The sequence below is a fragment of the Battus philenor genome, unplaced genomic scaffold (assembly GCF_028537555.1).
Source record: "Battus philenor isolate CCGP_79_NKW_IND1 unplaced genomic scaffold, ilBatPhil1.0.hap1 SCAF_5, whole genome shotgun sequence".
Lineage (NCBI taxonomy): Eukaryota > Metazoa > Arthropoda > Insecta > Lepidoptera > Papilionidae > Battus > Battus philenor.
The window spans coordinates 4,335,927-4,359,074 of NW_027181715.1; the positions used below are offsets into that span (position 1 = coordinate 4,335,927).

At 30.8% G+C, this 23,148-nt stretch overlaps 2 protein-coding genes across 2 annotated transcripts; one reads left to right on the forward strand and one right to left on the reverse strand.

Moving 5' to 3' along the window:
* Window positions 1–11,247: 11,247 nt before the first annotated feature.
* Window positions 11,248–17,363, reverse strand: wds (WD repeat-containing protein wds). The gene is made up of 8 exons (XM_068772462.1): window positions 17,028–17,363; window positions 16,805–16,901; window positions 15,922–16,067; window positions 13,868–14,012; window positions 12,913–13,015; window positions 12,505–12,736; window positions 12,198–12,397; window positions 11,248–11,574 (listed from the first exon to the last, which is right to left on the reverse strand). The coding sequence occupies exons 1-7, from the start codon at window positions 17,154–17,156 to the stop codon at window positions 12,209–12,211; spliced, it is 1,041 nt and encodes a 346-aa protein (XP_068628563.1). The 5' UTR covers window positions 17,157–17,363; the 3' UTR covers window positions 11,248–11,574; window positions 12,198–12,208.
* Window positions 17,364–17,678: 315 nt separating this feature from the next.
* Pgk (phosphoglycerate kinase) lies at window positions 17,679–22,632 on the forward strand. Its single transcript, XM_068773107.1, has 10 exons — window positions 17,679–17,818; window positions 17,897–18,100; window positions 18,918–19,144; window positions 19,581–19,698; window positions 20,073–20,211; window positions 20,322–20,456; window positions 20,683–20,804; window positions 21,114–21,214; window positions 21,878–21,976; window positions 22,458–22,632. Exons 1-10 carry the CDS (start codon window positions 17,757–17,759, stop codon window positions 22,496–22,498), a joined length of 1,248 nt encoding a protein of 415 aa, XP_068629208.1. The 5' UTR covers window positions 17,679–17,756; the 3' UTR covers window positions 22,499–22,632.
* Window positions 22,633–23,148: the final 516 nt, after the last annotated feature.

Sequence of the window (23,148 nt, forward strand, 5' to 3'; positions counted from 1 at the left end):
TCAAAAGCAAAAAACCGTTGTGAATACAAAAATACGTAAAAATAAATATAAGCTGTCTTTAGTATATTCAAATTGCGTAAAAGTATAAGTTCAGAGGACGTTATTTTTTAACGTCTGATGAAAACACAATTTGATTTCCTATAAATCAATCACGAATTTTCATCGTTTTATAAAGATGGTTTAAAATTTTAGAAAAGAATGTAATTTTCTGTTTTATACGATGATTGGCTATAGGTATGAAAACTTTAAAAGGGGGGAATTAATTTCATTTCCTGTCAATGTATATATGGCAAAACCTATAAAAAATCAATGATTTCGGAAACAGTATAGAATGTATATTATTTTTAATGTAAGAACTGATATTTCAAAATTCGAATTACAACATAAAAATTCATTATATTTCACTATCTGTACAAAAATTATTGGCATCTTGAATTCCAATAGAAAAAATAAATTATAATAACTTATTTCAGAGTGATCACTTTACACATGATGATTATAAATGGGTGTGAAAGCTTTAAAGATTTTTACTAATAAATGAGCTATGCACTCATCCCTTTAAAGTTTTTATACCTATTACGAATCAAACTATGTGATAAGAAATTATAAAGTCTATATTTGTTTTTGTTAACAAATTCCAAACAACAAAACTAAAAAGCGATTCGTCTCGCGCCCCAATTATAAAAAGTAAACAACCAAAGACTATAATCTCTTATTAAGTTAATTGGTGCTGATTACTCTGACAGTTTGTAACGAAATCGAGTAACTTTTCTCATTAACTAATTTTCCAAGTTAACTCGGCGAGCGAAATGGCGCGACAGATGAGATTAAAACTCTAACTATGCAGATGTTATAAAATCTCCCACGTTAATATTATAAACTTCAATATGATGACGGTTTGACGTTCCAACGGAAAATTATAACCGAAGTAGATAATCGAAATTACTTGTCTGCTATTAGTGTTGATAGAACAAATTATTGGGCTACTTATCATCAGACTTTTTTTTATTTCGGAAGGTAAATCCTTCAGATGTTCAAGATATCTGGCCTCTGTAGAGAACAACCTAAAACTAAAACCCCTTCCGTGATGGCCTTCTACGAAGTATGAGGTAACCCAACAAGTCCAAGTTAGAAATCACCGCGTTGTCCTATTCTGGATAACTTGTCCCAACTTATGTGTTATACACACTACCCTTAAAACTAGGACTTACTATTGTAAGCGGCAATTCGGTATTCCGAACTAAAATCTTAATACTGGTATTTGCTATTTCAAATTTGGAATACCTTAATACCGTTATAAAAACCGGTATTTTTAATAAAAAAAATAACTAGTTATATTTTACTTATCTCAGTTGCTATATTGACTTGTTAACAAATAATATATGAAATCCAATATTAAATTCTATCTTACATTTTACATATAATAGGCCCGTATGGCATTATATAATTAAATAAACAAAATATATAATTAAATTGATAATGTTTATGAATTAATATTAATAACTTGCGTTTTCTTTATTAAAGTATGCTCTTTAAAAAACATAAACAATTAATTGTTCAATTTTTCTTTGTAAACACTTCAGCTGATTTGCATAATGAATCAATCTAGTCTAAACAATTTAATAATTTTCGTGTTACATACTTTATGTATTTGTATAAACGAGACCTGTGCATAGGGCAGTGGACGTAAAACATAAGCAATCGCTTTGTATTGCCGACACCGCCGCTTCTCGATGTTGCCATACTACGCTCAGTTTGTTATAAATGGGCCTGATATAGATTTTAATACAATTAAATTGTCTGTATATCTTTAAAAAAAATCGTGTAATTAATCAATGTTATTTTAAAATGGATTTACACTGTGCATAAATTCAATTTTCTTCTACTAATGTAATACCGAAATACCGGTATTTTTACATAAATACCGGTTTTTAAAAAAGTAGTAAAATCGCCTGAGATTCAGGTATTCGGGATCCCGGAATCCTGGTATTGTAAGCCCTACTTAAAACCCTCGTGCTACTGTCGAAATAGTTAAAGACTAGAGTGATCCAGATCCCACAGAGAGATTCCTCAGTTTCGCTGAAGCTGGTAATAGATATTGTCCCCATCTTGACCTTGTGTTAAGGTAACTATTTTATGGATTACCATGAATTTGTATACTTTAATATTGGTATCAGTAATGGAATGATTCCAGTGTCGTCACTTTGTAATAATAATAAAATATTATAATTTTATTTATTAAAACGTTTTCGTGCGCAAGAAAAATAAACAGACTTAACATGGTATATATATATAATACAATGCCTTCAAATTTTAAAGTATATTACCAAAAGTTCCTAAAATATGTTACAAAAAAATATTATATATTTTATGATTTACATTGCATAATTTTTCTACACTATACCTAAACTGAAATTCCTCATAATAAATAAACAAAATAAAATAAATATAGTAACAAGTCTCTGCTTTAATAGAAAGGATTATCAGGTAACATGCATTTGACGTAATATCTAACAAGCTTGTGTAACAGAAATTACAGTGTCTAGAGCAATGACATTTAGTTAATGAGAATATAGACTGCATATTATGTGTAGTTACTTAATGAATTTGACTTTAATGATTGTTAAGGTATAAGTTCAAGATTTTTATATTTTTATACGTGGCAAGAAAGAAAGAAAGAAGATAATAATCGTTGTCGTTTCAACCCATAGACGCCCACTGGAGGGCAAGCTTGGCAGGCGGGTTGGCTATCGCAGTGTGATATTATAGTATACAGAGGAAGCTGCGGCCCAACCTCTGCAAACTTGAACAAAGTGTGAATTTTATAAAATTGTATCCCGGCAATCGAACCGGCAACCCACGATCGCTAATTTCAGTCCTCCACCTCTGTGCTGCGGCTGCTTAGCTGAAAATTAATGAAGGATCTCCAGCTCGAGAATGTTCATGAAATCCAGCTCTTTAAGTTTTAGACTTTTTAGAATATGACTTAACTCGTAATATTGTAATGGACCCAGACATTTATATTTTTGTATTTCTATGGCCTACCGTTACTGCTTGCTACCGTAATTAAAGGTGGGATTTGGAGAAAAGTAATATATAAAGCCAAGACTTTAAAATTTCAAATACTGTTAATTACTTTTCCGTGTTATCTTGAATCATAGTACCAGTCATTTATGTGTACAAATATTAATAGTATATTTATTTACAGTAATGAAAAAACAATGTTTGAAGTCAAAAATGCGTATGAAAGTATTTTTTACATTTGCCTAATAAGTTGATATAATACTTCAAGATATAATACAACTATTACATAAATATTAAAGTTTTCAATTTGTAATGTTTTTCCGTTTAAATATCCTGAAGGTACGTTTTGTAAATTAATTTTCTCATAAGCTGCAACGCGGAACGACGACGAGAACTGCCTTAAGAAATTGCTAGCACGACGCAAAACGTTATTATCAGATGTAAATATTATTTTTAAAAATTTCATTGAACTGATACAAAACTGATATTACAACGCTGAGTAATAGCATTTTTATATACGTAAAGAATTTTAGTCAAATATTTATTACTCAATTATTAATAAGGAAGGAAAATATAATTTTAAAACTTATTTTATCATAATGACAATAATTAAACAGAATGGTTGTGTGTAAATGGAATGTGTAGCTTTTTGTCATTAAATTATGTATCTATGGGTGTATATATGTATTATACATATACACCCAAAAACACTAGTTTACTAAAAAAAAAAATCGTTTCAGAAATAATGAATCACATAATGACAATGTAATTAACAAATCCTTTTAAAAATTCCAATTACTACATATTATTATATATTATTGTTAACACTACGTTTAATTAATTATCGTACTGTCTGAAGTTATTTTCTTGGCACTTTTCAATAGAAAAAAAAAATAAGTGACATATTTCAGCATCAACGTTATACAAGGATTCCTTTTGTGATGGGATAATTATTACATGCCTATTCTATAACACATCACCTTCCCAATCGATTTTAATCCTCAATATTTGCTTAATGGTTTGAGTTAAAAAAACACTGAGTCAGTATTTGAAACCGAATACCGATGGATGTAAATATTTCTTTGAACACTATTTTTACAATGCCAGTATACAAAGTGTTACAATCTTGCATTTGAAATGATTTATTTAAAATGTAACAGCACGTATTATTCATAAATAAAAAGTTAAGACCCCGTTCTCAATACTGCGAAGGGAAAACGTTGAATAATGTGTATTTATTATTCGGAAAACAGCTTGCAACCCGCAGCAGAGAGATCGTCGGGAGAGGAAATAACAAAAAATCATCGATGTTAGGAAATCTGAATAATAGTTTTTATTCATAATGGTAGTGTCTTCACTACTCCTATGAATAGATAAAGTGTTTTAAGAGGAATGGAACAGAATACAGTTTTTTTAACTGCTATGAATTACATTTTCTCCTTATTCATTTCTTCACCTTTAAATGTACGGCGGATTAAAAAACTAGACAAGCTCAATTGTATAGAAACTAAAATCAGATTAAGCTACCTCAAAATGACATCCTTCAACTAAAAGCTACAAGAGTTTCAAACATGACCTGATTAGCAAAGAACCCACAAAAAACTAAGACGGATTTTTCATATTCACTTTTATCAATACTAGAACAATTCATCCTCAAACTTAATTATCACTTAAAGAATCTTTCACGTTATAATAAGATTTTGATACAGGTTTTTGTTAAACGAACTTTAATAAATTTAAGAAATTTATTATATGATTCTCCGTATATTACACGGGAATGTATTCTGTACTGTAATACCATATACATAGTTTTAACATTCCAAAATTAGAACCATCGTTTTATTTATCCCATAGTGATTTTATCCAAAGCATTTTTCATAGCGACGTATATCTTTTGACATAAATTTTTTTCATCAGCAAATGTATTTATTATGGATGTGTAAGTGTATACTAAACAAGAGGTTTATGTAAAAATAAATGTGATCAATAAAAGTTTGTGAATTTATGTAATTTAAATCGACTAAATAAAACGCGTATGTCAAATTAATGGAAATCTTATTGTATATAGAAGTACAACGGTTCCAATTAATACGATTAAATTAACAAAAAGCCTCTTAGACAATTTAAGCGACCTCTTAATTATCTCTTGAGTATTTATTACAATCGTTCTACGCCAGCTGACTCTACGAGAATTTCTCACCATGCCTCATATTACCATATGAACTTGTAAATCGATTTATCTATGTGGGTTACTTTCGTTCGTTTACGGAGGTCCTTATTCCCGATCAGATACTGTGTGCTTGCCCATGAGGCCCGAAGTGAGAGATTACGTGTCAGTGCCGTAGGTGAACACAGGTAACACACATTAGTCTTACGACATTGAAGGATATTGGACGACGTTTCATTGTTTCCCAAACTCTCCCCACCCAAGTTTAAATGACCATAAACTTTGACCTTTTACCGATTAAATAATTAATTATGTTGAACTATTAAATGTTTTACAACTAACTAAGTTCAATATAATATATAATTCAAAAAATTACGAAAATTCGTTCGTTCAGAAATACATAAAATTGCTCGCTTAAATATATTCTTGTATAATTTACATTACTAAGAAATTTTTCTGAACTACTTTTATTAAACATTTTAAATTAACTCAGCCATTCAGAGATGCATCTAGAACCAGGAACATACACGAGATAGGAAAACTATAAATACTAGAAATGAGAATTGAATGAGTAATCATAAAGTAAATAATAATATATTTTTACGCAATATAATTAAACTAATCGTAGACATACAAAAACATAAAACACTTTTAATTGTGAATGTATTTTAATATATTTAAAAACATGGATAGTTATCTACTTATAGAGACAAATGATGAAAATAGCAGAGCAAGCAGCGAAAGTTAGAAGATTTTACTTTAAAAAGCACAGCAAAAAAAATTTTCACATTTATATGCACTATAATCCCTGGTGCCAAACATTTAAGTGTCACTATACATGGAAACATTACCCAGAAAAGGGTTTTAATGTACAGAATATTTTTACAGGATTGAGTTAGGCGTCTTAGTATTTATATACATTATGCTTTATAAAAACACCTTGCGCATAACGCTACGATTGTGACCGTAGTCTAATTTAAATTCTTATTACCAACTTCGCTTTCACAAAGTAAAAGTAATTCGTCAGCACAAAATAAAGCTTCAATTAAACTCTACGTACTAATTTCCTCGCACGCATCGCTGGTTTTCTCACAGAGCTGGTATTCTTACGACTTTACATTTTACATGAAAGGATTAACTTTATTTTGTTATAGAATTACAAAACGTTAAACGTAATTATTTACTTTAATATTATAAGTAAACTAAATTGTTTAATTAATTCGTACAAGAATATGGAATGTAAATTACAAAATCTTAATATAAAACCAATTTGGAATAAAGTTTTAACAGATTCCAATACAATGAAATATCGTGTAACTCATCAGTTAGGCTCCAAGTTTCTCGCTTCAAACTTTCTTAGGGGATGCGAGAACTATTTTAATTTAAACATACTTCTCTTAACCTAGTGCTAAAGACTGTGTTTCTGTAACATGTACTAAGAAACACTCAAATATAATTCTCATCACACTATCACCTTAATATAAAGTAATTAAAATTTGTTATCTGAGGTTACAAATATAACCTTATATAACACATAATTTCAACAATATTTTTATGACGGTAGGTCTCTGTTGCCTTGTGAATATTTACAGGTTTTGTGAATTAAGACGATAGGGTGCTGAGTTTTTAACTAAAACTTACTTTTTACAAAAGCTCGGATCTTCGGTTTACATAGAGTTATTAGTTGACGGATGTACCATGAAGTGATCAAGAGAAAGAGGTCAGTTGTTCTTGAGGGGCTAATATTAAGGATTGCATTAACACTGAACGAAGAATTATATGAAAACTGCAGCAATTGTTCCTAAGTTTCTTTTATCTACGATTGAAGAAGTAACAATATATAAAAACTTTTAGTTATTATACACCTTATGTACTTTCAATTATTGTATGTTACACTCTATCAAAATCCAATAGTATCAGAAATAATAAACGAAGTAATGATAACATAGTAAGATAAAGCGTTGTCAAAATTCAAATTAATAGCAGAGAACCAGGTAAAATGTATATCCAAAGTAACATTAGGCAAAAAATAAAATTATTATAGGCAATTCTTTTATTACCTTTATTTGCACTTATAATTCATCTTTGTTCTGACTTTGAGATCTCATGCGTTCACCATCGAAATATCTTAATATAGTATTTAAAGAAAGTTAAAAAGAGAATCCTGTCGATTGTCTGCTTTGCCCGAAGCCGATCCTTCACGGTAAAAGCATATATCATTAATACATGGTAGCAGTTATCATAGAAGTAACTTCCTCGTCTCCCATACTATGTGCAGGCTCCATGTGCACTGACGACACTGGAAGCGTTGAATCATGTTGTCTGTGACTGTATTTATTATAAATTAAATTTTATTACATCCCTTCGTTCGCGCTATAGAAGAACGTTGTGGTGACCGCACAATCTCACAATGTCATTACCAAATGCCAACATAAAATCAGTACGAGTCAACTAGGAAAACAAACTGTCAAGCTTTTTTAAAAACTCGCAGACTTTTTTCTTGATCTGGATTAATTACAAAAGTAGTTCGGACCCCTTTTTTAAGATATCTGTAGAAGGTTTTGAATGATTTTTGTTCTTATTTTACAATATTTATTGTATTTTTATAGCCTTCATGGACACGAAGCCTGGTTTATTTTACATGTATTTAAACACTACCCTGCAACTAAACTAAAAATTGTACCCATAGTTAACCGCCACGGGTAACGTAATCGCTTTGCCCTATCCATTTTGCCCTGAAGGACCATTTTCACAAAAACCTAACCGTACTCAATATGTAAAAAAATACTCAAACAATAAACCAACGCAGTGCAGAACAATATTTCGATTGAAACCTCACAACACACTTCGTTGCACAAACATTTATTATTATAAGTTCATAATGTATGCAAAGTTGTTCTAAATAGAAAGAAAAGCACAAATTAAAAATGTTTATTTTTGGTACTACGACGTATGAACGCTGTAAATTTTAATGTTTTAACTGTCATGACGTAGGCGAAGAGATCGTGTGACCCCGACTTGTAAAGCTAACAATCTACAGGTAACCAAAAAGCTGCCTATCCGCTTTACCCGGACTATCTACTTTGTCCGAGCCGCACCTACATAAAAAAATAATTAGTAATTTCTCTCTGTCCCTGGAGACTTGCGTATGGCCAGAAGTTATTAGCCTGTGGCATTCCTATAGAAAAAAATTATGTAACTTACTTGAGAATGGTCACTTTATACAAAGTAATTGAAAATAGATTTTTCGCTGATCAATAAGCTTTTACAATTATAACCAATCAACCTGTATATAAATGCAACATATCACTCGACCCAGTCGTGGTTTTAATTTTTTTTTAAAAGTGAAGCTATCAATTTCGCAGTCTTAGAAAAACAGCTTAAGTTAATCTTCAGGGATATGTATAAATTATCTATCCTATTACTGCGCGGATAGTCTAATAAATTGGGTCAGACCTCGGGGATTTGGTGAGTATTAAGCGCAGTGAAATTATAATTCTTAATATATATATCTCTAAGTACTTCACTGAAAATACAAACACGTTATTATTTTTGAGTTTATTCATTTTATAACGAAACGTAATTATTACGCCTTTACTAGGCCACTTGGAAAGTTATGCGAAAAAACTTTCTATGCGCTTACGCAGACGTCTTATTAAATATATAATTTATTTTCTAAATGTATTGAAAAAAGAAGAAAAAAATTTAACCCACAAAAATAAATAAAATTAGTTACGAAACTATTGTTATAAAAAAATTCCAAAAAATTCTCAGGTTTTTTTTAAGAATTCAAGTCGAACTTGAAACATGAAGTTCTTCATCAGCCTCGATTAGTTTTTCGCAAAGCGCTTTCTACACAAGTGGAACACTTATAAATGGACATTAAAATTAAAAAGTATCCTGTAAAGAATACAAAGAAGACGTAAAAAAATTGATGTTAAACCAAAGCAATCTATTTATGACATTGTCATGAACCTACCCTCGTTTTAGTTTTACGGGGAAAATACCATCGCCATATAACTCCAGTCGTTCTAGCATGAAAGAACTCGGTCTTTTGTCTCGTGAATAATTTCCACATGGTATACCCGGCTCTCTCCGGCGTCTTTTTCTTAAAACTACGGGAACGCTTTCTCATACTTTTAACGGAGTTAGCCTTGTACTTCAGTCTTAAACAGCGTTTGTAGTTTCCCGTCCGTTATCATATAGAGCGAGCAGAGTTACCTCTCGCGCCATCACGTATCCAAAATATATCTGGAGCAGAGCACCCCGAATTCATCGCGTAGACCTCTTTAAGAAGATTGGAAGAAAGGGTACTGTAGTAAAACTTCCTTCCATGTCCAGATATACAGCGTATGAATTCTATGTCGGGCATATACCTACTAAAATCCTTACATAGTTCAAATTTTTTTATCTCGCGATAATAGAGTAATAGGAACGATTTCCGATCTAGCTACCCTTTATCCGGAAAGAATAATAAAGCTCTCCCTTAGTCAACTGCAGACTTGTCGTCCTTGTGCTCGAAGCTTGCTTTCAAACCTGATTTGCCTAGACTCCTTAAGAACAAAACATGCACTGAAATGTGGTCATAAAAAAGCCCACAATGACAATGTTGTCTTAATATACGTCAACCAAAATTAGGCCTCCAGGGATTCTCATCCACCATAATTATAGAGCTACCGCAGACGCTGTACTACACCTTAAGAAAGCGTGGCAATGGGCGCCAAAATAACAACATAGAGCGCCACCCACGCCCTCTAGTCTCGCAAAGCGCATACCCAAGGCACGATTCAGTTTTTAGTAGCAATATCGCCTAGGACAAGTAGGGCGCTACTTGACAATACTGACTGTTTTTAAACGGTTTTATTTAGTTCGACCCGTACGGAATTTATTTTTTTATTTGGGTCAAAATTAGAAATTGAAATTTAAGCACCTTCCCGTTGTCAGATTGATCTGAACTTTGGTACACACATTTATTTTAGATGAGAATACAATATAATAAAATCAATAACATTATAAATCTAAGATGGCTGCCGATACAAAATGGCGGATTACATATTTTTCCTTAACCCCTTCAATATGGGTATCTAATGAAAGGGCTACACTAGTAAAACACGATGATTATGTCAAAATTTAAAATTCAAGATGGACGCCGTTCCAATATGATGGACTAGGTACATATTTTTCCACAACCACCACAATATGGGTATCAAAAAACCGTTTAACTTAAAAGTTTTTTAAATGTATTTATTCCCATTGTAATCGTAATCCTACCAACCAAATATACGAAAAAGAAATTAAAACCTCTCGTAATCTGCTCCTTGCCCAATACCACATATCGACAAAAAAATCTTTCCAGCCACTAGACGCCCACTGCAAGTCGTAGGCCTTCCTGAAAGATCGCTACAATAACCGGTCTTGCGCTGCCTGCTTTTAGTCGGTCCACCTAGTGGGGCGTCAACCAATGCCACGTCTTCAGACTCGTGTCGCCACTCAAGACTGTGCCTCGCCTACTGCCACTTTATACGAGCAATTCTTCGACTTAAGTCGGTGAGTTTGGTTCTTCTGCGAAACTCATTTCTGATTCGATCTCGAAGCCAAGCTGAGCATAACTTTCTGTATTGCTTTCTGGGTGATCTTGAGCCTTTTTATAATGCCTAACGTAGGTCACCACGTCTCGGAACCGTATGTGACCTTAGTCTTCAAATATTGCTATATTTTGGACAAGATATTTTGGAGCCCACGTCAAAGTTGTATTCGGCGAGTAATCTCTTTCTCGTAATTGGACAGTTTCGTCTATTACTTCGAGTATGGCCCCTCCGAAAACTATTTGAGCAGGTACAACATAGACATTATCATCTGTCTTGTCGATATTTATTTTAAGGCCTACTTGTCCAGAGGCTCTTGGACAAGCCCAATTTTGACCCATTTAGTTCATTCATCTTCAGGTATTTATACAAATAAATGTACATTAGCAAGTTTGCAATGCTCTAAGGGTTATAATCTTTTTACCACTATTTATATGGTTTTAAAAGAAAACACAAGATACAACTACTAAATTTTTAATTGCGTCCAACAAGTTATTCTTAAGCAAAATCCTAAATAACTCAATCTTAACTAAGACATAATGGCTAAAACTTTCCATACATATTTTCGTCAATCGCATGTCAGATACAAAAATATTCAATATCTTAGTAATGAATTAAAATGCACACATTCAACTCCAGTTGATTTTTGTGTATTAACGAAATATGATCAATATCAGTATCAGATTGTCCGTGGTACCACAAACTATGGTATCTTAATTTTTAAACTATTCACAGGGCTATAAGCAACCGGCTCGCAATATGAAGCCACAATATACAGATCACTGTAAAGTGGAAAATCTGAAACAAGAATTGCACAATTAATTTATTTTTTATACACATCTACCTAAATATACAGATAATGTTTTTTTTAAATTGCTTTATAAATACAAAAGCATGTTCCAGTCTTTTTCTTAATTTGGGACCCAAGATCATATTGTTAGATAGACCACCATCATTCATCAACATTTCAGTCATAGTACATCTATATACCATATATTAAAAAAACCAGTTGAAAATGACCCACACCATTATCCCACAACAAGGTCATCTGTCCACCATTTAAGTGAAAATCTTAAGCTGCTAACACCAACATTGCATAGATATAATACTTTTATAAAACTAAAACCAGTACAAGGTTTCTATTTTTGTTGTGTGTTTGAATCTTCAATCAGTCCCATGACTATAAGCAGATATGATGATCGCTTTGTGATGAGTTACAAGTGCATTCCTCTGGGGCATCTGCTCACAAATTTTATATTGGCCTACCATCCAGTTCCAAGAATCTAAGTCATATATAGCCAGGAGATGAACCAGTATGTTAGTTAGCTGGATCTCACAGGTTTGCTATTACTAAACTTTCCTAAAAGGCATATCTTCAAAAACCAAATTTACTGATGTCTGAAATATTATTAAAAGCTCACCAAATTAAGTCTTAAGTGTCACTTTTCCATAACTTGATAGTCTTGTCGTTCTCAAGTGCTGCAGATGCAATTATATTCTCGGTGGGGTGGCAAGCTGTGCAGAGCACTGTGTCTGTGTGCCCTGACAACCGTTGGACTATCTCCTTCGATTGTAGATTCCAAATGTACACAAGATTGTCCTCTGACCCTGACACTATCCACTGCCAAAAAAATATTTAAATTAGAGAATGCAAGAAATAAATATAACTCTAGATCTCATATTTTCTTAAATGAGTGCACCTGAAACTTAAATGCACTGAATTCTTACCTTACCACCTGTAACACTGAAGTTAGCAAAAATGCAATACTTTTCATTCTTATGTCCTGTGTATGTTTTGAGACATTTTCCTCTGCTGTAGTCCCACAGTTTCAGAGTATTGTCCAATGTAGCAGCAAGAATATACTTTCCGTTTGGTGAAAATTTAACAAATGAAACTGGTGGGTTATCATCATCTATAAGTGTTTTCAAGCATTGTCCAGATGCTGTGTCCCAAATTCGACTGGAAAGAAATAAAAAATTATTGCATAAATTGTCTTTGTTGAAAGCCATTTTTATTTGTCATTTAATAATTAAAAAATCTCAGTTTGGTGAAAGAAATAATGATGAGTCTATGGTCTGAAGCAGTAGTTTTATTATTCATTAAATATTTGATATGGTTACCTTAAAAATACTTACCATAAACCATCATAACTCGAAGAAACAATAAGACTGCCATCTCTATTAAAATGAACTGCTGAGACTGGATCTGAATGAGCTGGTAATGTCTTCAAACATTTACCTAAAAAAGTTTAAATTACATTTTAATTTATATGTATATTACCTGTGCTCCGCGAATTCATCCGCTATTTAGCAAAAACAAAATACTTGCCAGACATGAATTTCGTAATTTACATAAATTTTTAAATTACCCACAACTCAAAATGGCGCCATTTGTTCGCTGTTATATATATATATATATATATATGAAAGTCTTTGCAATGTCAGTGGCGCCATCAGTCGATAATTGGTCATACCAACTTAGAAACCTTTAAAGGCCATGCACAACTTTGCTAAAGATCATCACATGATCAAATGCATGGTTTACAATTCTATTAAGGACATAATAGACCAACATTCATTTTAATATATATAGAAGAACATTAACATTAAAACATCTAATGTACTTGATAGCTTATTAATATTTCCATTATTGAGATCATCAGTCAAAAATTATCTATATTATTTGAAATAGATACAGTGCAGTCATCTATTAAACCTTTATGTACAGATGTCATATTTGTTTATGGACTGAAGAGATGATGTTCACAATGTTATCTGTCAAACATTATGAACAACACTGTAATTTATTAATACAACATGTAGTACATGGAGTTGACACCCATGCTGCATGATTGCCAATTGGCTAATTTAACAATAATGCTATGAGATTAAAGAAAATAAATATAATAGGTAGCAGCATAATAACCCAATTGACTACAGTAAGCTATTTGTAATAGCAATGTATATGTATGAGATCTATGAGATCACACACAAAAATAATTTTTAATGACTTACAATTGCTTTAAATATTTCCATTCTCTTATTATAACCTTATCATATGATAGTATTTTGTTTTTAATAAAGTATTTACCTGTTCTGACATCCCATATCCTTACACTTTCATCAAAACTTCCAGAAACAATGAGGTTGCTTTGTGGATTAAAGTTACAGCAAAATACATAATTACTGTGTCCTTTTAATGTCTTCAAACATTTGCCTGAACTAAGTTCCCAGACCTGAAAAATTATTTTAGTTAAGAAACAGTCCACTTTTAACAATATCACCTGAAGCATAAAAATAAAATTGTACTTTATAACTCCTAAAAAATTTAACACAACTTTCTTAATTTGTATTTTATGTCCTGCATTGTTAACATAGCTATATAAACTTTACTACAATTATTTCTAGTTAATAAAGTTATTCTCGGTTTAAATCAATAGAGGGTAAATATAAATATTCAGAAAATAAATGTGATGATAAAAATATTGTGACTTTAATAAAATACAGAAAGCATAATTTACAATAAATATAAACAAAAATAAATCTTTAAGTGACCGAAATTGTTAACATCTTTAAATGTGCAACATGCTAGGGAACACTTGGGAAAATTTGGAGAAAGTAAACTGTTTTATCTATGTTGGACTGTATAATCAGAGATAACTTCAAAAACTGTGAGAAATACTTTTAAAGAATGTTTCACAGCTATTTCATCAGATTTCTATTCATATTTCCAGTTACCAAGCAAAAGAAATAATAAATAAATTAAATATTGTGAATAGTAAGGGACAGTAAGAATTATGTCAAGTCAAAGATATCAAAATACCCTCATGTTTACATTTTAACATAAAACTAGAAGAAAAAGTTAATTATACTAATTAATCTATGGATAATTACAATGGTATGGTGTTTTAAGAAGCTATAATGTTAGTGAATGGTGAATATTATAAAGAAATACTGCATTCCAAACTCACTAACAACTGACTTCCCATCTATCAGCACATTTTAAAACAACAAAACAACTACTAATTAGTTATAATAACTGGTATAAAACTGATTATTAACAGAAAGTTAAAGTATTATATCAGATGAATTTTAAATATTGGACTATTTATAAAGAAAGTTTTATTATATTGTTGGTTCCAAAAAATTTCGCCATGTTCAAAAACACGTCATTTGGTAAGCTTAGGTACAGAGTAAATGTTGCACAATCTTTCTCATACAAGGTACAATGGCGTTAGTAAATGTCGCGCAATACGGCTAATGTTGGGTAATAAAAAAAGAGAACCTTTATGATTTAACATGTTTGTTATTAGCGAGAATTATCGGTTTTATCAAAATTACATTGTTTGCTTGTTATGAAAAACACATTTATGTGACAAAATTCAGTTATTTGGGGTTAAATTTATTTTGGTTTTAATTATAGAGTTGCATATCCATTTAAGTACATTTCCCATGTTAGGTATCATGTGAGACATTTTACTTTCATAAAAAGGACCCGAATTGAGATTGATAAATTTTGAGTTTTGATTTTTATAATAGAATATGTATGTAGTTAAAATTACATACATATTCAATTATAAGAATTCAAAGTATTTTTGGTCAAAATAATGATTTTTTTTCATTTCATTAGATTTAATCGAATTTATAGATGTTAGTTGGTCAGTGGGTCACACCTAATTTGATATCAGACCATACATGATGACAAACAACTCAGGCCCATGAATCTAATTAAAAATTTCTTAATTGATTAAGCAACCTAAAAATAGTTGCTTATGTTCATTGATTTATTAGTAAGAGATTGAAGCTACCTCCATAATTTATCTCAAAAATAAACATACATTAATTTTTGGCTACATAGTTTTACTTTTACTTAAATTTATTAACAACCAAAGCTTACCAGCAGTCATGTTATTACTTGCATTTTAGTGCTTTTGTTAAGTAGGTAAAACATTCAGAATATCATAAATGATGTAACTAAGTATATTAAGGTTGAAAGTAATCAATAGTTTAGGCCATCAACCAAAACAAAATAGCATTCCTACATTACTCATAATCTGTTAGACAAACCGCCTTAATGTCCGCACATGCCTTCTATGATTGTAATAATATTTTTTCTAATAAAATAAGTAAATGAATCTATCTCACCTTCAATGTCTTGTCATCACTTGCACTAACTATCAATCTGCTATCCGAGGACCATGCCACATCACTGATACCCATTTTATGTCCAGAAATTGTCTTCTCAAATTTACCATCATAGGCACCCCACACTTTAATAAGTTTATCAGCAGCTGAAATGAGACATTACTTAGATACTACAAGCAAATAAGTAGTTAGTATTATATAGTATTACATGGCATTAGTTTAATTAATTAGAAAATCAAAAAAGATTTTGTAAATACAAATTTTGTATTTGAAATATGAGAGAATAATAAAATCAATAAATTTTGTTGATAAAACCTTTAATTTTGTAAATAAAAATGATCATGTAAAAATATTTTGTACTACTATTCTACTTCCTGATTTACACTACACAGAATGAAAATAAAAAGAAACTTAATCATTCCTTTTTAAATTGTAAACTTAGAAAATAATTATCTAATGATTTCTGCAAAACAAAATACAAAGATCCTCTGATATATTGTTATAAAAATATGACATTATTTAAGGCAACAAATTATTGTTTATATTTACTAAAAAGCAAACAAAGCTAATTTCAAAAATAACATTATACTTAATAAAGACAAAGTTAATAACTTTTTCTTGAAGTAGTGGTCAAGAACAAAAAAGACTACTACTATTTAAGGCAGCAATTACAAAAAATATTCAGTACTCTGACACTGAAGGTCACTTAATACCATGTAAAAAAGCATATGTATTTATTGAGGGCACCCTTATCAAACATGTACCTATTTGTAATTTCGAAGACTACGAAAACGAATTGTAATAACTTGTTATTAAAAGTAACGTCAAAACCATAAAGTGATTTTATGATCTATTAATGAAAAACAGGGTCCATGATACTCACAGGAGCTCGCGAGCCATTCTCCATTAGGACTGAATTTAACCGACGACACAGCCTTAGTGTGTCCCGCGAGAGTAAATTTAAGAGTGTAATTCGGCTTCTGAAAGCAAATATCAAAATTAGCGCCAAATCGCACGTGCTCAAAAGTAGAAGTTACATAAACATGTGCGAACCGCCAGATTGTCACTAGTTAAATGAAATACCAAATAAAACTGCGAATACTTACCGCTACTGAAGACTTATTCGATTGCGGAGCACTTTGTGATAAGGAATTCGGGCCGGACAAATTAGTGGACGGCCCTCCGTGAGTTTGATGTGCAGTAGGATGGCCAGGCCCGGGTCCTAGCGGCACCATGTTTCAACTTTCAACGCACTTATTTCTGTTTTTGTTCGTCACCCAAAACAGTCACTTATGAACACTGAATGGCAATGCAAAACGGTCTTTAAGACAGATAATTTCCAAAACTTATCACTCACTCGCGGCTTTTCATATATATCAACGTAGATTTTCGAAGAACATTCCAAATGCGAGCGTCCCAATGCATGCATTTCGCGACGAACAAACAGTGATGCCAACTTAAAAATAACGAACTCCTCCCGTTCTGCATCGTATTTTCTGCCAACATTACGTCACCACGATTAAAAACCACATAGCGACACTAAGTACACCATGTACCACTATCGGAAACAAATATTTGATGATTTTTATTTTATAATAATTCTTTCATTTTAATATAAAAATGTTTTATTTTTTTTTTCCAATGATTCATGTTTATTATTTTGAAAAATAATTGGTATAATTTAGATTAAACCATACAGATACTTGTTTATATAGTAATTATTTTTGACCTCTTTGACATAACAAGGTTAAATTTGACATTCACTGTAGAACTTCGTTCAGTGCAAGTGTAGAGAAATATTTAAAATATCTTTAAATATATTAAATTAATTAAGAATGGCTTTAAATAAACTTAGTATTGATGCTTTAAATTTAGCTGGCAAACGAGTTCTTATGCGGTAAGTTTTGTTGCTAAATGATATAATCAATTAATTTAACTTCTCGGTCACTAAAGGACACCGGCGTTTTTCTTTCAGAGTTGACTTTAATGTGCCACTTAAAGAAGGAGTGATAACCAATAATCAGCGCATAGTCGCTGCTTTGGATTCAGTTAAATATGCTTTAGACAAAGGCGCAAAGTCAGTAGTTCTTATGTCACATTTGGGTCGTCCGGATGGACAAGCAAATTTAAAATATACTTTGAAACCAGTGGCGGAAGAACTAAAGAAACTTTTAAACAAGTAAGTAAAAACTTAAAACATACGTCACAAGTTCAACCATAGTCCTATTTTAAGATGTGCAGCAGATTAAAAAAAAATTAAAACCTAAATTTTATATTGTGTTTTTGCCCAAAGCCACCTCGAATGTGCCAAGTATAGAACTCTACACATAGTATATATACACATGTATGTCAATATAGGCAGAATTGAGTATATGAGAGTTGATTGCATTGCAGATGTAACTTAATATCTGTGGATGCCCTGAACTCTTAAGTAGCATAAGACTTAGTACTATTTTAGTGAACTTGTGCAGGGCCAAATTGTTCCATGGACCTAGTGTAAGCGTAATATATGAGTAAAATAGTTTCTTTACATGAACACAGACTTTTCAATGAATTCTCACACTAATTCGAATTAGACTTGTGTGATACCACTATTTCTCATGTAAAAATTAAATTACAAGAAGTCTTTTTTGGGCGCTAATTTAAAAATAATGAGATATTTACTTATATTGCTTATCTATCATTTATTTCACTCTTATTTTTACATTATATTCAAACAGAATTGAACATTTTTGGTACCAAATGTAGGCTAGGCAATAATGCCTTGTTATATGAATTTTTATTTATTGTTATTTATTGTTGCTGTGAGTTTTTAGTAAATAATAAAAAAAAATATTAGGCATATACATGGAGACTGGCTTATAATGTGTAAATATATTCATTACAGTATGTATCTTTTTAGGAATATAAGTAATATTGCAATATTTTTATAAAATATATGGACTATATTTACTTTATGTATTTTTAATGTATAATATATGTAATATTTTCAACAGGGATGTAACTTTTCTGTCAGACTGCGTTGGTCCAGAAGTAGAAGCAGCTTGTGCTGATCCACCTGCAGGATCTATTATTTTATTAGAAAATTTGAGATTTCATATTGAAGAAGAAGGAAAAGGTGTTGATGCCAGTGGGTCCAAAGTGAAAGCAGATGCCGAAAAGGTTAAATCATTTAGAGCAAGTTTGAGGAAGTTGGGTGATGTGTACATCAATGACGCCTTTGGTAGGTTTAAATAGGTTATTTTTATTGAATATAGTCCACAAAATTAATCAAAGCAACTAAACTAAAAAAAACATAATTTCAACAGTAGATTCCTAAAGATTTACAATAAGATTTGTTGAAAATGCTTGCATCTAGTGCTTTCTGATAACTTTAATAATTCATTGGTCAATCTTGCAGGCTGCCTGCAAGATGTCCTGCACATTGAATATTTATTATGAGTTTCAAATGAAAGTACAAAATGCTTCGGTGATAATTAATTAAATATCACAAACTGCTATTATTAGCTGCAGTTAACTTAAAAAATGACCTATGACATACATTTCTCAATTGTGTCCATCAGCAGAATGTGTGCGTTTAAATCACTCTTTGAAAGTATGTTATCATAGTTATGCTATAGCAAATATTCTTCAAATCAGCAATGATTTTTTTTATTTAGGTACTGCCCATAGAGCTCACAGCTCTATGATGGGAGAAGGTTTTGATCAGAGAGCAAGTGGTTTCTTGTTGAAAAAAGAACTGCAATACTTTGCCAAAGCACTTCATGAACCTGAAAGGTAAATTTAAGTAAAAAACTACTAAGTACAAATTAAACATACTATAAGTTTTTTCTTTAACAATAATTTTTCTTTTAACATCCACAATGTTCCAAGGTATATATAAGTAACATCTAATTTGGCATTTTGTTAAATGGTTTTTATATAAAGGAGGATTTATTAAAGGGGTAAACATACAGCTCATTTCCGGCTTATTAATGTATGGTTCACCCTATCCAAAATCAACAGTTATTTAGTCACTATTTAAAGTCTTTACACAGATTTCCAATTACCGGACAAAAAAAAAGCTATACATTCACTCCATTAAAGCTTTTGCACCTATAACCATTCATCCTATGTTTATTAAAAACTCTAGTCATTGTACTAATTTACAGACCATTCTTGGCTATCCTTGGTGGAGCTAAAGTGGCTGACAAAATCTTGCTGATAGAGAACTTGCTAGACAAAGTCAATGAAATGATTATCGGTGGTGGTATGGCATACACATTCCTCAAAGAAACTAAGGGCATGGCTGTAAGTCTTTTGTTTCATATTTGTTACTTACTTTAAAACGAGTCTAGTTTAAAATTCATCATTATCAATTTCTATACCATAATTAAGACATTTCATTTATTTCTTCACAGATTGGTAATTCATTGTATGATGCAGAGGGAGCAAAGATTGTTAAAAAATTGGTGGAAAAGGCAGCTAAAAATAATGTTAAACTCCACTTGCCTGTAGACTTTGTCACTGCTGATAAATTTGATGAAAATGCACAGGTAACAATTTTTTTTGATACCAGATTAAAAATTATTGTTTATTTACTATAGTTTATTCTATGTATGGATTATTATGTATCCTGTAATATTAAATTCTGTCTAAAATAATAAACTAATGATTAATATTCATAATTCAATAGAAAAATCTTAATTTTTTTTCCAACCAATGAATTCATTTCAATATAAAAATGTGACTTAATATATTGATATAATTTTACTTTTTTAGGCTGGCAATGCCGATGTCGACTCTGGCATCCCAGATGGCTGGATGGGTCTTGACGTTGGTCCTAAGACACGAGAGCTCTTTGCTGAACCTATTGCCAGAGCTAAAGTCATTGTATGGAATGGGTATGTATTAACTCTAATACATACTATTTTATTGTATGTATTAAAAAATTACTTATTCTTCTACATTAAATCTGGTTTATGGAAATAACATATAATTATATACTTTATTAAATGTTTTTTTATTCATATATTTATTTACTTAATCTTTTTACAATTTATGTAATTGTGAACTTAAAGCCTTCAAGCATTTTCTTTCTAAATGTTATACAAAATTTATTATATGTAATATCAAATAGTGATTATAGTTAGTTTTCCTTAATAATTATCTTGTTAATTGTTCAATTGGTAAAGTAAATGTTTGTTATACAGGCCTGCTGGCGTCTTTGAATTTGAAAAGTTTGCTGGTGGCACTCGAGCACTTATGGACTGTGTTGTGAAGGCAACTAGTAATGGAGCTGTTACCATTATTGGTAAGAAAAAAAATATGCTTAATATTTAGTTGATTGTTCTAAATTTAAATTTGTGTAACATTATTATGCAAGTACTTGAATTATTGCATTATAAAATTATTTAGTAATAAATAGCGTACAAATTTCTTAATACTCATAACTGCTTGTTTTTTTTTTAGTAATACAGTAATATTATGAGAAAAATTATGTTTAGTTACTAGATCTCATAATACATATGTAGTTTTATGATTCATTATACTAAAAAATATTACAAATAAAAAGTGATTATAAATAGGTGTAAAAGCTGTAAAAGGTGAATCTACAGCTCATTTGCTGTCTACATCTTTCAGAAATAATAAAAACGTAATTATAATACAATAAGAAAATGTGTTTCATAAATACATATTACTAAATATTAAGATTATTAATTATTGTTTAATATCTGTTCCCGCAGTCTTTGTACTGCCCGAATTCATTGGCCTGTAGTTTTGCAACAGAAAAAAATTTAGTAAAACACACTTTACAGTAATACAGAATGATTAGAAATAGTTATACTAATGAACTGCACATTCACCTCTTTAAAACTTTTACATCCTTAAACAATCACCCAGTACAATTATTTTCCCATATTTGTGTCCATATATTCAACTTTATGTTGATATATAACTGTATTTGCACTTACAGGTGGCGGTGACACAGCGACGTGTTGCGCCAAGTGGGGCACCGAGGATAAGGTTTCTCATGTATCAACTGGCGGTGGTGCATCACTAGAATTGCTCGAAGGTATGTATTTCTTTCATATTTAATTGAATAAAATTATTTATATATTTTTATCAATAAAAAATATGGTTATAGATCTATCTCCCATCTTCCACTGTTCGTGTAATTTTAATGAAAATGATCTAATTATTAAGGGACAAATTAAAATATTGAAAGGCAACAACAATTTGTAATTGTTAGTAAAATTTATTGCTATTTTGCAATTAGAGTAATAATGTTGCTTTGAAACAAGTTAATACAGATTTTTTTATTTCTTGAAAACATCTACAGTATTTTATTCTATGCTAGTATTATCTTTTTGTTTACTATCAATAATAATTTATTTTACGAATAATGTTATAATCTCTATATTAATATGTCACAAATATATGATATTATTATTTGTTTGGTCACATCTGCGTATTTGTCATATTGTAAACTGTATGCAAATGTTTAAAAGTGATTTGTTTACATCCTTATTAATAATGTATGTTTTTTCTTATAGGTAAAGTTCTCCCCGGTGTAGCAGCCCTGTCCGACGCTTAAGATTAGTGTGAAGAGATTAGTGGCTTTTGAACTAAATTGTAACCCGCCATAATAAGTGATTATGTTTTCATTTAGAAGCATGTCATAGATGCGTTGCATAGAGTTATTATTTATAAGAATAAACGTTAAACGACATTAAATTGTTTTATTGCTTATTTTTCACTTTACAAATTTAGGCAATAAATAGTTGCAAGTTATCAAGTGTTCCTGATTTACAGTTAGTATTAATTGAAGATTCGCGTCTAAAAAGCCTTGTTACTTAAACGACAGCTTATCAAAAATTGATCTAGAGAAATAGATAATATTTCTTAATGAACAAGGGGACAGGTCAGTGGCTGTCTTAATAATGTATAATCAATATAAAGTATTTTTGGGCCTCTCGTCTCCTGCAATGTGTGAGCAGGGATCTTTTTGCAATAATGTATTTATTCACGTCATCTTTTATTTTCATTATCATCTTACTTCCTTTTTAATGTCTACCATTCATTCATCCTCACTTCATTCCTTTCGATTTTTTTTCATACATACTTTGCGTCCCTTCTTGGATTCCACATTTATTTATTTTATTACTTTATTTCATTGGTTTTAACATGTCTCTTATTTTTTTGTTAATTCTTTTTCTATTTCTTGCTCACGTTTCGTATTTAGCC

Coding starts and splice junctions, on each gene's coding strand:
- wds (XM_068772462.1), bottom strand. CDS start 17,156: ATGGTGCCGCTAGGACCCGGGCCTGGCCATCCTACTGCACATCAAACT. Junction 16,068..16,804: donor AGAATGGCTCGCGAGCTCCT/GTGAGTATCATG, acceptor GTCTCATTTCAG/CTGCTGATAAACTTATTAAA. Junction 13,016..13,867: donor GATATGGGATGTCAGAACAG/GTAAATACTTTA, acceptor AAACTTTTTTAG/GTAAATGTTTGAAGACATTA.
- Pgk (XM_068773107.1), top strand. CDS start 17,757: ATGGCTTTAAATAAACTTAGTATTGATGCTTTAAATTTAGCTGGCAAA. Junction 20,457..20,682: donor AATTTGATGAAAATGCACAG/GTAACAATTTTT, acceptor TTACTTTTTTAG/GCTGGCAATGCCGATGTCGA. Junction 20,805..21,113: donor AAAGTCATTGTATGGAATGG/GTATGTATTAAC, acceptor TTTGTTATACAG/GCCTGCTGGCGTCTTTGAAT.